This window comes from Rhopalosiphum maidis, chromosome 3 (assembly GCF_003676215.2).
Source record: "Rhopalosiphum maidis isolate BTI-1 chromosome 3, ASM367621v3, whole genome shotgun sequence".
NCBI lineage: Eukaryota > Metazoa > Arthropoda > Insecta > Hemiptera > Aphididae > Rhopalosiphum > Rhopalosiphum maidis.
This window is the reverse complement of record NC_040879.1, coordinates 54,880,074-54,895,491: the sequence shown is the minus strand read 5'-3', so window position 1 is coordinate 54,895,491 and position 15,418 is coordinate 54,880,074. Positions and strand designations below refer to the sequence as shown.

Genomic DNA, 15,418 nt, shown 5'->3' with positions numbered 1-15,418 from the left:
AAAAATAATAAATAAACTGAGATTATTTTTTAAAATATTAACATGAAGCTTAATATAAAACTTATAATAAATCAATAAAACCACAAGCATTTAAAGTGAAATAAAAATACATGTTTATTTAGTTTTTTAATATTAATTAATTCTAGAGAATACGGCAGTGTCTTTAAGTTAAAATACATATTCTCAAGGAGGCAACCACTAAAGACACATTGTCAACAAAGAAGGCTTGCAAGATTTCTCACTGACAACCCCGTGAACAAATCAAAAAACAAGTGAATAAAACTATGAATTTAACTTTGCATTGTTGTAAATGATAATTTACCAAACTTATTACTTATACGTATGTTACACAGTCTAAATTAGTTGATTAAAAAACCAAGAATAATTAAATATAATAAGACATATTAGGAGTACTTTGGAAATAATTATATTATTATTAAAGGTCATGTATTGAGATTATATTATTGGAGAATGTGATTGTCAAAATGACAAAATCTATAGTGTTTAAACTATATGACTGCATCATCATAAAATAAGTCTTGTCTGATTTTTTCATAATTATTACAGAGCTGTCAGTCATGGATTACTACAATAAATGATAATATACGTAATATACCATTGTTTTAACAAAAAAATGTCACATTTATATTGACTCTCTAAAAAGATATATTAATAACAAAAACTCAAATAAAATAATAAATATGTATATGATAATAAAACAATTAATATTTAATAAAATGAACACACAAAACAATATTAATAAAAAGTAAAAGAAGTTACAAAGTAATATATAACAAAAAAATTAACTATAAAAAATGTATACTGTACAAAAATTTTGGAAACTAATATAAAAAGAAAAAAAATATCAACATGTCCTATAAGAAGTATAATAATTCGTCCAATTCAATGTTGGGAGAACGTCTGAGACTTTGACCAGTGAGGAAAGCCAACTTGTGAGCCAGCTGACATGGAGCAGGAACTCGTACAGTACCCTGCAGTTAATACAAATGGATGGGTATAGATAATAATAATAATAATAATGACAATAAAGTTCATAACAAGGTATACTAACCGACCAATTGTAGTACATATGGGTCAACTTGAATGTAAGTCTTTGCATTATATCGGGAGGAAGTTTAAGCGTATCTTCAATCACTTGATAATGTGTAGGAGTTACAGTACCCTGTCTTACGTGTTGAGAAACTAAGAAAAAATCATACCTAAAATTCATAATATTTGAGCATTATATTCCATTGCTGAATAACTTAAGTAAAAAAAGTAATACATTTCTAACAATAAACTCAATCATGTAATGGGAATAAAAGTACTAATTTTATTCAATTTTAAAAATAAACACCTAAAGTTAAAATAAATGATTTATGGCTTACTTGGTAGGGTCTGTTACAACACTATCAATAACTGTACCAGGTCGAGGATTTTCAGGCCCTCTTATAGTAGGGGCAAAAAACCTTGAACTTATGCGTTTTGTTACTATAACAAAAGCAAAGGGGACAGAACTTGCACCATAAAATTGTATACAAGCAGTCTAACAAAAAAAATTAAGAAATCAATCAAAATATGAAAATTAAAAATAATTTAATCAATCTTACTTGCAAAAGCCTAACTTCAGTTTTATAGACATGAGATATTTGACCTTCTCCAACACCATCTCTATATACAACAATAGAGGTAGGTAATGTGCCATTTTTATTTCGGTATTTGGACAATGCTTCTGAAATAAAAAAAAATTATACATACACAATTATTAAATTGTTTTACTAAATTTGTAAAACAATAATAAAAAAGACAACAATGTTAAATGGACACTAAAATAATGTGTGTTGCGATGCAATAATTATTATAATTATCTGATTGTTAAATTAATTTCAATTTTTTTTTAATAAAAAGACTGATTGGAGATATTAATAATTCATCTTATGCTCTTAATGAGAAGTTGATTGGCAGATAGATTCTTCCTATACTACCAGGGTTAGAAACAAGTTCACACATGAAGTAGTAGTAAGAATTATACCAGAAATTTAATAAAAATCAACTAGAAATAAGATTAAATTTAGTATTTTTACTTTTTACATTGTTAATAAATTAATTTGACCTGATATTTTCCAGAATATTATAAGAGTTAAATTAAAAAAAATCTTCACATGAAAAATTCAAAATGACTTACTACTTATGCCAGTAGCAAAATGAACAGATAGTTCTTCTCCACTTTCATGAGGCTCCACACAACTGAAATAACTTGTGTGAGCATCATTCATTGTACATACTAAGGCTCCAAATGATATATTTTTCCGTTGACTGTCATGACACACATCAAAACCAATAATCATCATACCCTACATAACAATAGGTTAAATTATTCAAAAAATGTGTATACAAAATATATTTAAACATTTACTTTTTTGGGAATGGTAACTAGCCAAGGAGCACCACCAAGCTTACAATTTATTTGAATGGCAATTTTTGTGCAAACTGACAAATTGTTTTTTTGCACATTTTTCAATAGTACTACTTGTGAGGGTACTGAAAAACAATGTTTACGGGAAATATAAATTATTTAATAAATTCAATAATAATTAATAAATTAGAATTATACCTGCTCTATCTATACATAATTTTCGTTTAATCATACTATAAATATCACCACGTGCCGATGGAATAACACATAAAATCAATGATGGATTCAATTCATTAATTACTCTTTCTAGTTCGCTCAAAAATGTACTTGATTTTCCATCAGCCATAGGACATCTAAAATTTATACTAATTAACTATTAAAAAATTTATGCTATAACAAATATTTACATATCAGGCTTAGGTAATATAAATGACATCCCTTGTCCTGCCTTTGCAAGATTTCTAGCAAAAGTATAAACTTCAGTACAGCAGTCCTTAGGAGTTAAAATAACCCATTTTTTTACAGTAGCAGAAATGAACATAGGTAATGAGCGTAAGTGTCTTGTCCAATCAGCTTCTATACCACCGTTATATCCTACAGTTCGACTCTGAATTGCTTCTGGTTGTAATGTACGACCAGTAAGTTCAACTAACTTGTTACTTAATGTAAGATTCCATCTTTTTAATTCGTTAACAGACTAGAAAAAATAATAATAATAATAATGAGATGATTTTAGTATTTACAAACTTTTTTAATTAAATAAAAACATTTACGTCAGGTGTAGAAAGAAGACGATTAGCAAAATTTGTCAATCTGTCTATGCGTTCTTTGGGATTCACACGAGTATGTATGGACATATCTTTCATAAGCGTGAAATTGTTTCTATCATTAAAAATAAGATAGGTAAAACACAGTGCACATAATTAAAAACATTTTTAGTTTAACTACCTCATCGCATCTGTTATACCAGTCATAATGCATAATTCTGGAACTAGATAAACCAGTGTATCTTCAACTCCAAACCTGCGTATCGATCTCTTATTTTTGGAAATCAACATTGGCTGCTTGCCACCACAAATTTTCATGTTCCATTTCTAATAAAGTTATCAACATATTAATAACAAATAGCCTAAAATATTACTCATTTAAGTTAAGTACTTCTTTGTAATATTGTATGTAAGTCATTTTAGATTCATCTTTTTTTTTAAATTCAGAATTAGGATCAGAATTTTCATCTATATCATCAATTTTGTATGTTTTGTTGTTGTATTTAGTCATTACTGTAGTACCAATAACACCACTTTTAAAGTTTATCTAAATAATATATATCAATCATTTAATTATCAGTGGTAAATTAAACTGAAATCCTAAAAATCAAAATAAATTCACCATCCAATCCTTATTTCGGTTTCTATCAGCAGCACATTGTTTAAAAAAATCTAATACTGTCTCTTGACGCATGACTTTAGTAGATATTTCAGCACATAATAAAATGTTATCTTCATACCTGCCAATGGTTGTTTCATAGCCCGGCCAAAGTTGGAGTTTGTGCTGAGCCATATCAATCTTAAAGTATATTACAAAGAGTCAGCCAAGTAATCAATAAAATAATAATAGAATTAAAATTTTACTTTGGCGTCTGGATCATAAAAGTTCCTTCCAATCATTGTTAGTTTAAGATGCCTCAAACAATTACGCAAGAGCAAGTTGAAAACTTGAATATTAGCATAATCTCCAGTTTCTATTACATTTGTGAATTTTATTGTAATTATTACAATTTTATTATCCAAGCGACAAGTAGATGCAAGTTCGAAAGTCTAAACCAAAATATTATAATTAATTTTTAAAATTTTATAATAATAGGTTACCAAGGCATTCACTAAACATTTAATGAAACAGTAGTGATTTCACAAATGATTTTTTAATCAAAATTTAGTGGCTATTATAAATTTAAATCAGTTTTTATACAATCCTCAGAATAACAAGTTATTATTAAAATAAATAAATCAATTAATTATTAAAAGATGTATATATTATAAAATATTAAATAAGTCATTTACTTTATAAAAAAACTTACTGGTGGATCAAATCGCGTTCCAGAAAATAACATTGTTCCATCAAATAGATATCCGCCTAAACGTTCTCTATGTTGTGCTAACAACCCTCTTTTGGTACTAATTCTATCTTCTTCGGGATTGTAGTCAACTCGATATTGGTACAAGCACCAATTTGTGTATGTTATGATTGGAAAATAATTTGCTAACAGTTTTACCGGTTGTCCAGAAGTTCCTAAAGTATACAAATACATATTATTCACAATATAAATGCTATTAAAATACAATTTATTAATATTGTTATAAATTTGACTTAAATGATGCTAAATTAAAAGTATGTAGGTACTACCAATTAGTATATTATCAATGACATACATGTTGGCAACAATTTAATGTGCTGGTCTAGAGTTCCTAATGATTTTTTTAAGTATTTATTAAACATTACATACATTTTGCCATTTTGGTAATAATAATTATACTCAAATTGTATACTTTAACATTCAATTTTGTTTCTAACATTATTATTTTATATTTTTTTTTGGTTGTTTTAATCTAAAAATCATTCATATTGTGTAAGCTACCACTAATTTTACCTAATATGTTTATGATAATGCAAGAAATTTTAATTTTATCCATTACATTTATTACATAAAAATAGTTTCCTAAATTGTTTTTATCGTTGTGTATTATTATATACTATAATTTAAATATAACTCAATATTAATTTGAATACCTACTAAGTTCTTTGTGGAAAAGTTAGGTTTTGTGAACATTAATAACAAACAGACAATTGTACACTATTAAATCATTTGTTTAATAATTATTTATTTATTGGATATATAAATAATTTAAAATAAATATATCAGCTTAATTAGATATTCAGTATAGAACATATATTTATTTAATATGAAATTGCTTAGCAAGATTATGAACAAGAAAGTGAAAAAACTATAACATTTATATTAGTTAACCAATAAACAATAGGTCTGTAGTCAACTGAAATTACCTATTATTCACATTTTTACTTAACTAAATATTATACTACATCTTTATCACTTTATCAGATTTCTATAACATGTTGAATAATTAGGTATTGTAATTTTATTAAATTTCACTTTAATAGACTATAAATATTAAATTTTGTCAAAATAATCAAAAATAGGTATGCAATAACCATTAAATAAACAGATATGGTATGTTAAATAAATTGTTGTTATTAGCTTTAAACGATTACAATTCATAAAGATTTCTGACAAAAATCCAAAAATGTAAAAAGGAAAAAACATACAATTTCATAGAAACGTGAGCCCTGATAAGATATAATTGATGATAATATCTTCGTAGATTATACTTTACCTTGTTTTATGGTATCAAATTGCATTCTTGGTTTATTTTTGTGTTCAGTTTTGTTTAATTGGCTTTGGTTGTCTTCATTTTTTACCAGTTCTAGTTCATCTACAAAGAAAATATTTTGATAAATAAGGTACCTATAAATAAATATATTACAAAAATAATAGACGAGTAAGAAAATGTATAGGTAATTTATTACATATAAATTTGTTTTGACGTATCTTCTTAATTAAATTGATGTTACGTCAAAATTAACAATATGAACTTGTATTTGTAAGACATAATAAGTATGCTATTTAGACTATATTAATTTAATACATGCTAAATTATATTACCTGTATACATTTTTTTAAGTTCATCTGTAACTTGTTGCACCTTTAAAAATAGTTTCATATAAATAAAAGTAAATATCATGCAATTTTAATTGAATTTTTACTTTTGTCTTTTGATTATGAGTAAGACTTGTATCAAGACTTGAATTTCCACGTATTGGCGGTCTTGGGGGTCTTAGCTGCGATGTACATGCTTGAAATTGAGGTTGTGGTGGCATTGGTCGTTGTGGACAATGCCTACTTCTGCCTCGAGCTCTGTTTTCCATTTTTAATTATTCTAATAGAATAATGGTTTTAATTTCTGAAAGTTTTAACTAACATTGAAAAAATATAATAAAAACTATAAGAAAATAAAAAAAAAATTATCATCAATAAATAATAATTATGCATTAGTTAAAATACCGATATATTAATCAGTGCATTTATTCACAGTTCGCGGTTTATTTATGTATTTAGATTAAGAGCATTTTTATGGAAAATTGTTATTTCAAAGACTACGAGAATGATTAAAAAAAAAAAAGTTTTTTACAAAATCAAAAGTGGCGGCAACATAATTTTCCGTTTGATAACTTATAACAAAAATTAAATTACATCGATTTTAGTCTGAAATGTATGAATAGAAAGGTGTTTGCGGGATTGTGTAATGCGGAATCGTGGACCGTGGATGGCAATTATTTACTAATATTTAGAATTACTAATAAGGTACTAATATACATAATTAGATATCATATCTCTGTATAAGTTAAAAGCACTCGCCCAAGGCGAAACGTGTGGTATAACAAGGCGTAATAAAATATCTTTTGACTCCGATAAAATATTTATTCCTCTCACTAAAAATAAAATAATTAATTCCATCAAATATCCAACAGTTAAATATCAGATATTTAGAAATAGCGGACTTCATAATATGACGTTTCAGACTTACAACAGCTAGACTTTATTCAGATTACAAGATCACAGCAATGATTATTCGTTACCATTAACCATTTAATTCATAAAAACTACAACCACGCGATATGTTATGACCATGTTAAATCGTGTTTATGGATTTTCCATACAAATGAACTAGGTAGTCTAAATATTGTATTCCTAGTTGCTTATATTTTAAATATAAATAGCTTATTTTCGTGTTTAACATACATATTTCAATACTTGACCAAACTTGAAAATTTTTTAAAAAAAATTGTAATATAGAAATTTTGTTAAAAAAAATACAATTTTATTTTCACTCAAAAAAATCGTTTGTTTTTACTATACAAAATGTATGCAAATACAATCGTGTCGCGATAATATTAATTTGAAAATCTTTATAATTCAATTTGTCATTGCTGTTGATGTACTTTATAATGTTTATTTGAGGTATATAAGTATATAACTTGAAACATTCTTAAGTCGAGTTTATTTTTATTTATGACACAAATGCATGCAGTTTAGGTACTACGTAGCTTTTTCAATTTTTGTTTTCGAAACATGTATTTTAACAAGTTAAAATCTAAAAGTTTTAAGTGCGATTTTTATGTAATTTTTGCAATTTTATTGAATTTACTTATTTAACTACAACTATGTTATAGTTATATACTCGACACTCAACCGTCGTAACATCTATGTTATCTTATATAAAATAAACATAATTTCAAGTTGGTAGGTATTTAATACAGCACAAAAATAATTTGTGAAATATGACTATTTAGTATTTAATAATTATGCGTTATATTGTTATAATTTGTTCTTCAGCTACTTCGAATAGAAATTATAGAATACTGAATTATTTAAATTTATATTTTTGGTAGAATTTTAGATTATAACAGTAAATTTAAAACATTTATAACAAAACGTTGTTTTTTTAGTGCAATTTTGGGTATTTTTTAGTGTAATATTGCAATCAATTTTACTAGTTTTTTAATACTACAACATCTGTGCTCTACTAATTAATAATTGTCAATAATCAATATTGAATATTAATCAAATAAAAATGTATAAAATCCGAAAAAAATACTGCTTATTTAATATTAGCTATTGCAAATAAAGGATGATTACTATTCTTAGATATACTCTATATTTAACTGTTAGCATTGTTTTTTTACTTTGAAACCTAAATAAAACCATTTGAACGTGAGAATATTAAAGATATACACAATCGCAGAATGTTGAGGATTACGATAATTACGATTTAATTTATGTACTTGTCCACCCGATATTTTCAGTAAGTATCGGTTTAATTAAATTAATAAAAACGTTAAAAATGATTTGTATTTTAATGTCATAATTTCAAAACTAATGATTTATTCAAATTTATGTTAACAGTATAAGTTTTATAACGTTGATTCACCTAGCCTCCAAAAGTCCAAAGTAAAAAAATTGAAAAAATGATTATAGTCGCGGCGCGTGGCAATACATTATAGTACCTACAGTGTTGTGCGCATTCGTAAAAACGTAATATCGCAAATAACTACTTCGGAAGGATATGACATACATTGTTCTTGACCCGTTGAAATACATATGTTCCAAAAAAAAAAAAAAAAATCGAAAAAATCGCTTTGTAACTATACTGCGATTGTTCCTTATTTTGAGATCTCGTCAGTCGTCATTGTCCAATATATAAAGGTTTCACTGTTTAAGTTGATCATATAATGTAATTAAAACCATACCTGAGTATTTTCGCGTTTTGATGGTATTGCTGCGCCGAAGTCTATCGCAGAAATGCAGAGTAATTGCAAAATGAACAATAAGCGTCGACTGCCGAATTTATATGTAAAATATAGCCATAGACATGATATTATTATATATTATATTATGCACATGAATATAGACCATGTCCCGTTCGTTTTTTATATGATCTATGGCAGCGTTTCTTAAACTTTGTTATCCATGGAACCCTTTTTGATGTCCACTTTTATCGTGGAATCCCTACTTTTTTTTTTTTTTAGCTTTTTAGCTTATTTAATCATATAATAATATTGTGTTAAAGGTATTTAATTCGAAAAAACATGTTAAAATAAAAATCAAAATAATAATACTTTAATAATAATTACTTTAATTAGACTAAATATACATTTTATTGGGATGAGTGAAATTGCTTTTTATTTTTACGAATATTTCTATAATATTGGGATTTATTGATGAAAGTTGTATTATAATATTATAGGTTCGGCATCAAGTCTGTTGCGGTATTTTGTTTTTGTCGATACATAGTAGGAGAATCCCGTTTCACACATATAAGTGGTTGCAAATGGTAAAAGTCCCAACACGGCCATTCGTGACAATTGAGGATATTCATTATTCATCTTTTGAACTGTACCAAAATTCTGTTAATGGTATTGATTTAAAGTACACGATATACATTATAGAAGTATAGATTATTGAATACAAAGATAGCTGATAGACTATTCCATATGGCTTATACTTTATTATTTAATATATACAAATATTTTTTTTTTTATATTTTAAAAGTCAATAAGTATGTAGTATATATTTATAATTTGAATTCCAATTATTAAAAAACAATTGTAGGGAAGAATATTTCAGTCTTGGTCTATGTTTAGGCGTAATTTTAATATTTTCTCCGGACGTATAAAAAATCTAAGTTCCGTCTCTAAACATAGCCTACGAAAAAACGATTCTGACCGAAGACGGTCTGTATATGTAAATATTTAATCATGTTACTATTAAACTAATTTATTTAACTATAAATACACAGTAAATTGAATTACTTTTTGCAATTTTAATAATTTATGAGAACTATGAGATGTATTCAATTTTCAATTCTAAACCATAATAAATTTATATATAATATTTTTAACAACAATTTTTTTAGGATTATTTATGTTATTTTTATTTTTTTTCTCCGAGGTAGGAATGCTTGGCTTTTCAAATAAATTCGATCAACTTATTTCTGGGTATTTATTTTATTAGTTAATTATGGTATTATATTGAAATGTTGAATGAGATATTAATTGTTTCTAGTATCAATTTACAGAATTTTTCATAAATGTTTAATACCTATCTGTAATTACTATGATCTATTTGTACAATATGTTACTATTAAAAAATAATAATAATGATAATAATAATTAGGTAGTTATGTTAAAAAGGGTTATATATTGTTATACGTAAGTAATAATGAAAACGTGGTGTATATCTGATACGGTGTAACAGTAAGAGATTAATACCAAAAGGGGATAAAATATGAATTATGGAATTAATATGGGAGGTTTTAGACGTCAATACTGACAATACTCAATAATATTATAAAAGATGCTAAGTTTAACCGAGTACATCTTAGTCGTATATCGAAATAAAATGTTAATATCCAGCGCGACGGTAGTGGCGCGAAACTATGTCAAAAATAAAAAAATAGCGTAGTAACAGGAAACGGAGTTGTATCATTGAAAAACCTTGTTAATTTGTTGTGATTCATTGGCCAGCTTTACAGGGCAAACTGCTGGACATATAAAGTCGTATAAGGTATTAATCGATCAGAAATATTGTGCAGATGGGAACAGAGGAGCTCGCAAATAGATTGGTTTGATGACTTAAACGTTATAACTAAAAATGTTCAAGTACTTAAATTTTTAAGACCAATTTTTTGTATGCGACGAAAATAATATCGTAAAAATAACATGTCCTGCGACTCGACGCTTATCTATACCACTACTCTCATTACTGCGGCGGTGACGATGACTCCGCCGGACCTACGGCGTTTGCCGTATCGCCATTGTAATATCATAAATCATAATGATTATTACTGTATTATATACTAATTAACAAAAATGATCAAAATTTGAAAATTCATCTAGCTTGACCCTTGACCATCATTCAGATATTCAGATCGTACCTGTACACAATCAACAGTCGCGTAGTATATATTATAACTTATAAGGTATACATTATTATCATCTAAAATAATATTGATAATGAAATAAAATGTATAAATCGTAAGTAAAATACTAAAATTGCTTTTATTATAATGCTTTATAGATCAATTAACAATATATTATAAAATGTATTTATACATTTAACATTTGACCGGCGTACATTTAGAAAATGTCCCATAGATATGGCTATATAATTGTACTCTTTCTAAAACGGTCTTATCGAAATTTGTAATTGACTAAATGACCTATGTATAATAATATTCTCATAAGAATTTAATGACAGTTAATGATGTCTACATCGACTGATATATATGTTTACCTACTAATAACAATATTATTCTTTTGTGTAATACACTAATACATATACCTACGTATATGGTCATTGGTCATATAGATAAGACATATTTTTATTGAATGTTATAATTTATAACAAAGTAACCAAGCAAATTGATAGGTATCTATTATGTGTATTAATTATAGATAAATTGAAGTTCCAACTAATACAAAAAGATTAAGTTTGATGTATGTATAGTTTGAAATTGTTGATAAAGTGATCTATTAAAAATTAGGATTAGGAAGTTTAATAATGTTAAAGTACTAAAATCTTAGGAAACTACATTAATAATACGTAAAGGTTAAGATGTTTATGCACTAAAAATTGTATGAATATGTTAATATGTATGCATTTATGTACGATAAGTTTTGACTGATAATTGACGAGAGTTTCGAAAATTATATTTAAGTAGATGCCTTTACCGCGTATAACATATAACCATATTTAATTCTCAATAATAAATAAGTGATTATTTGTAAAATATTTTGTAGAAAACAGATAATCAAACTTATATCAGATTCAGCTAATAAAATAAAAAATTACGGTATTTTTCAGTATTTTGCATCAAAAACCGTTATATATGCGTTTAAAAATAGAAAAAGCACAAATTGTGCACTTTCAAATAATTTAAAAATGGTAAAATATGCAATATATGCAAAATAAAATTTTGATATTTTGAATATAGATATATCATGGAACACATTTCCATAGAAGAATGGGAGCTATTGGACAACCTAAAAGAAATAAGCAAAATTATAAACATCCTAACCCTAATAATAAGTATATGCAGTGGCGCAAATAAGGGGGGGCTTTAGTGGGCTTAGCCTCCTAAAATTACTCGAAGCCCCTCAAAAATTATATTATGTGTATTAATCTTAATAAAAATTGTTTACCTTAGACATTTTTTCCTTACACCAATAAGAAATTTTTTTTTATTAACTAATTAGCAAATTAAACAGCATTTAGCATTATATGATGGTAAAGTATTTCCAAATATTTCCAAAATGTTTCAAGTAGCTATTACTTTTCCAGTAAGTACAGCAACCTGTGAGAGATCATTTTCTGCTATGCGACGTATTAAAACATGGTTACGTACTTGTATGAATCAAGATAGATTTAGTAATTTAAGTATTTTGAATATAGAAAATGACATTAGTATCAATAATGAAGACATTTTAAATATTTTTGAAAAAATTGAAAGACGTATACAATTACATTAAAATAAATACTTACCTATTTATTTGTATATTATGTTCAATTGTGTTACTTACTTAACTACAAATTATTATTTTTTTTTTTTAATGAAATAAATCGGTTTATTTATAAAATTATAAATTTGTATTACTATAATATTAATACTTATGTTATATGTGTGTTGTATGTATGATACTTAACTACTTAAGTCAGAATTGAAGAAATACAGGTATCCTTAAAAATATGTACTAACATATTATAATTTAAAAAAAAATTTCTTGGGGCTTGAGCCCCCCCCTAAATATTTTTACTATTTGCGCCCCTGAGTATATGTAATATGTTGTTTTATTTTATTATAGATATCGACTAATTTTTGGATAAAAAATTAAAAACCATTGATAATTGAATGCAAGTGCCTTATTAGTTTCTCTTACTACACTTCAATACTTAATAAATAACCAAAATATATAGTCATAACTTATTTTAATAAGTATCTATGTAGTCAAAATTTTAACAAAAATCATAAAAACACAAACATTTACAAATTGTTTTTTAGTTAAAAATAAATAATATCTTAAAGTGTAAGCACCTAAATTTGAAAGTTTGATACAAGACAATATCTTAATGTTATTTACTAGAAATTTAAAAAAAATGTATGTTAACTTAACCAATTTTTGTTATTCAGTTATAATTTTAAAAATATTGATTGTATTTGTATTGATCTTAAAACATTCTACTTTTACTTAAATTAATATTCATAATAAAAATTATAAAATTATTAATTAATTTCTTTATTTTTCACTTGGTGAAATTATCAAAATAATTAAACAAACTTTAAGCAAGATCTTTTTTTTGTAAGTGTTTTAAGTTAATGTATTAACAAAATTTGTCAAAATCATGAAAACGTACAGATTATTTTGTAGATATTATAATAATTAGTAATGTAGTCAGACAAACCATCTCCGTTCAGAATCATTTACGTATGCAATTATTTGTTGAATTCAGTTTAATACATCCATTTCCATTACACTATTACAGTAACTTAGTCGATGACTGCAGTGTACACCCGACGACTACTTTGTACAGCAGACCGGTTAAAAGTTACTTATTTGCCCATTTTTTTTCTGTTTTGTTTAGAACATTAAGAGGACGTCGTAACCGCATGTGTCGTCTCCGTCCTACACACGTACGACATAGGCAAAACGCGTTTACGCCATCTGAGTTTAACTCGCTCAATTTTGGTTCTAGAGCAAATATACCTATTATACAATTAAAATATGATAATATTTTGGAGGGCAAGACGGATGAGTTTGTTTTAGAAAATTAAAATTTTAAAAAGTTAAAGGTCATTTAAACATTTTAAAATTTTAACTAATTCTAAACGATTATAATGAACGTTATATTAGAAATAATGGTAAAAACTCATCATCTAGTCCTCCAAAATATTGTCATCTTTTAATTTCATAATAGGTATGTTTACTCTAGAATCAAAATCGAGCGAGTTATACTCAAGACTGCGTAAACGAATTTTACCTATATCGTACGTGTGTAAGACGGAGACAACACATACGTGTGCGACGTACTCTTAAGAGGATGTCGGCGCACTGTTTGTTTTTTCTCTCTAGCCCACGCGCAACATAGACAAAACGCATTTACGTAGTCTGAGTAGAACTCGCTCAATTTTGATTCTAGAGTAAATATACCTATAATAAAATCAAATTTTGACAATATTTCTGAGTACAAGACGATGAGTTTTTTTAAAAAAATTAAAATCTTTAAAAGTTAAAGGTCATTTAAAAATGTTGTAATTTATAGCTATTTCTAAACGATATAATTAACGTTGTATTGGGAATAATGGAAAAAACTCATCGTCTTGTACTCAGAAATATCGTCAAAATTTGATTTTATTATAGGTATATTTACTCTAGAATCAAAATTGAGCGAGTTCTACTCAGACTACGTAAATGCGTTTTGTCCATGTTGCGCGTGGGCTAGAGAGAGAAAACAAACAGTGCGCTGACATCCTCTTAAGCATTATTACTTTCTCTAAAGATTAATCTAATATATCCACTAGATCGCATCAAGAGTTACTAAAACTACATAAACGCGCAGTCACCCGCCGCCTATCTACACACGACCATTTTATAAAATACCGAATACACCGATACCTATCATTTCGAAGGAGATCAATATGGGCAAAAGCAATTATCAAGTACGTGGAAAGTGATTGTTGGTGTGTACTGTGCGTCTGTGTAAAAGGAAAAGCGAAGCGCTTCCGTACGCGCACCAACTATATTGTTAACATGTAGCTCCCTCTTGTAACGGTTAGCAACTGCACTATAATAATCGTGATGACGTGCAACGATTTCGAGTATTGACCGCTAGATTGATCTCGAGTAATATTATAATAAATAAGTTTTGGGAATATAATCTAATCGTAGGCATTATAGTAAGTCCGTCGGTACGATTAACGTAATATTGGGAAATTGTTGTTGAAATAAATCATCGTTTGCAGTATTCTTAAACCGTGATTACGGGTAATAATTGTATACATTAAAAACCAACCAAATTTTATGCGCTAAAAATAAAGATGTGCATAAAAATTAGTATAACAGAATTTATTTTTTGAATATTTAATTAATACAATATATTTCAAAAAATTTACGGAACTCTGCTATAGATACTTATCTACTTTTCTTTAGGTAATTTTTTTGTCACTCATCAATTTCGTCATCTTAGTATACCTATATATTTTATCTCCCTGACTATTTATCTAAGATCATATTTGGGAAAACCGTTTATACCTACAAGTATACCTATTAAATTATTTTGATAATAATCGAAACTATAAAAATATAATACTT

At 26.6% G+C, this 15,418-nt stretch overlaps 1 protein-coding gene across 1 annotated transcript; it reads right to left on the bottom strand.

Moving 5' to 3' along the window:
* Positions 1 to 875: 875 nt before the first annotated feature.
* Positions 876 to 6,418, bottom strand: LOC113558142 (piwi-like protein Siwi). Its single transcript, XM_026963649.1, has 17 exons — positions 6,257 to 6,418; positions 6,156 to 6,195; positions 5,827 to 5,925; positions 4,494 to 4,705; positions 4,048 to 4,233; positions 3,806 to 3,982; positions 3,575 to 3,730; positions 3,365 to 3,510; positions 3,190 to 3,298; positions 2,824 to 3,113; positions 2,615 to 2,769; positions 2,417 to 2,541; positions 2,186 to 2,354; positions 1,611 to 1,732; positions 1,389 to 1,546; positions 1,073 to 1,220; positions 876 to 992 (listed from the first exon to the last, which is right to left on the bottom strand). Exons 1-17 carry the CDS (start codon positions 6,416 to 6,418, stop codon positions 876 to 878), a joined length of 2,571 nt encoding a protein of 856 aa, XP_026819450.1.
* Between the last annotated feature and the right edge of the window lie 9,000 nt (positions 6,419 to 15,418).

Coding starts and splice junctions, on each gene's coding strand:
- LOC113558142 (XM_026963649.1), bottom strand. CDS start 6,418: ATGGAAAACAGAGCTCGAGGCAGAAGTAGGCATTGTCCACAACGACCA. Junction 4,706..5,826: donor ATTTGATACCATAAAACAAG/GTAAAGTATAAT, acceptor TGTATACTTTAG/GAACTTCTGGACAACCGGTA. Junction 3,731..3,805: donor ACCGAAATAAGGATTGGATG/GTGAATTTATTT, acceptor TATATTATTTAG/ATAAACTTTAAAAGTGGTGT.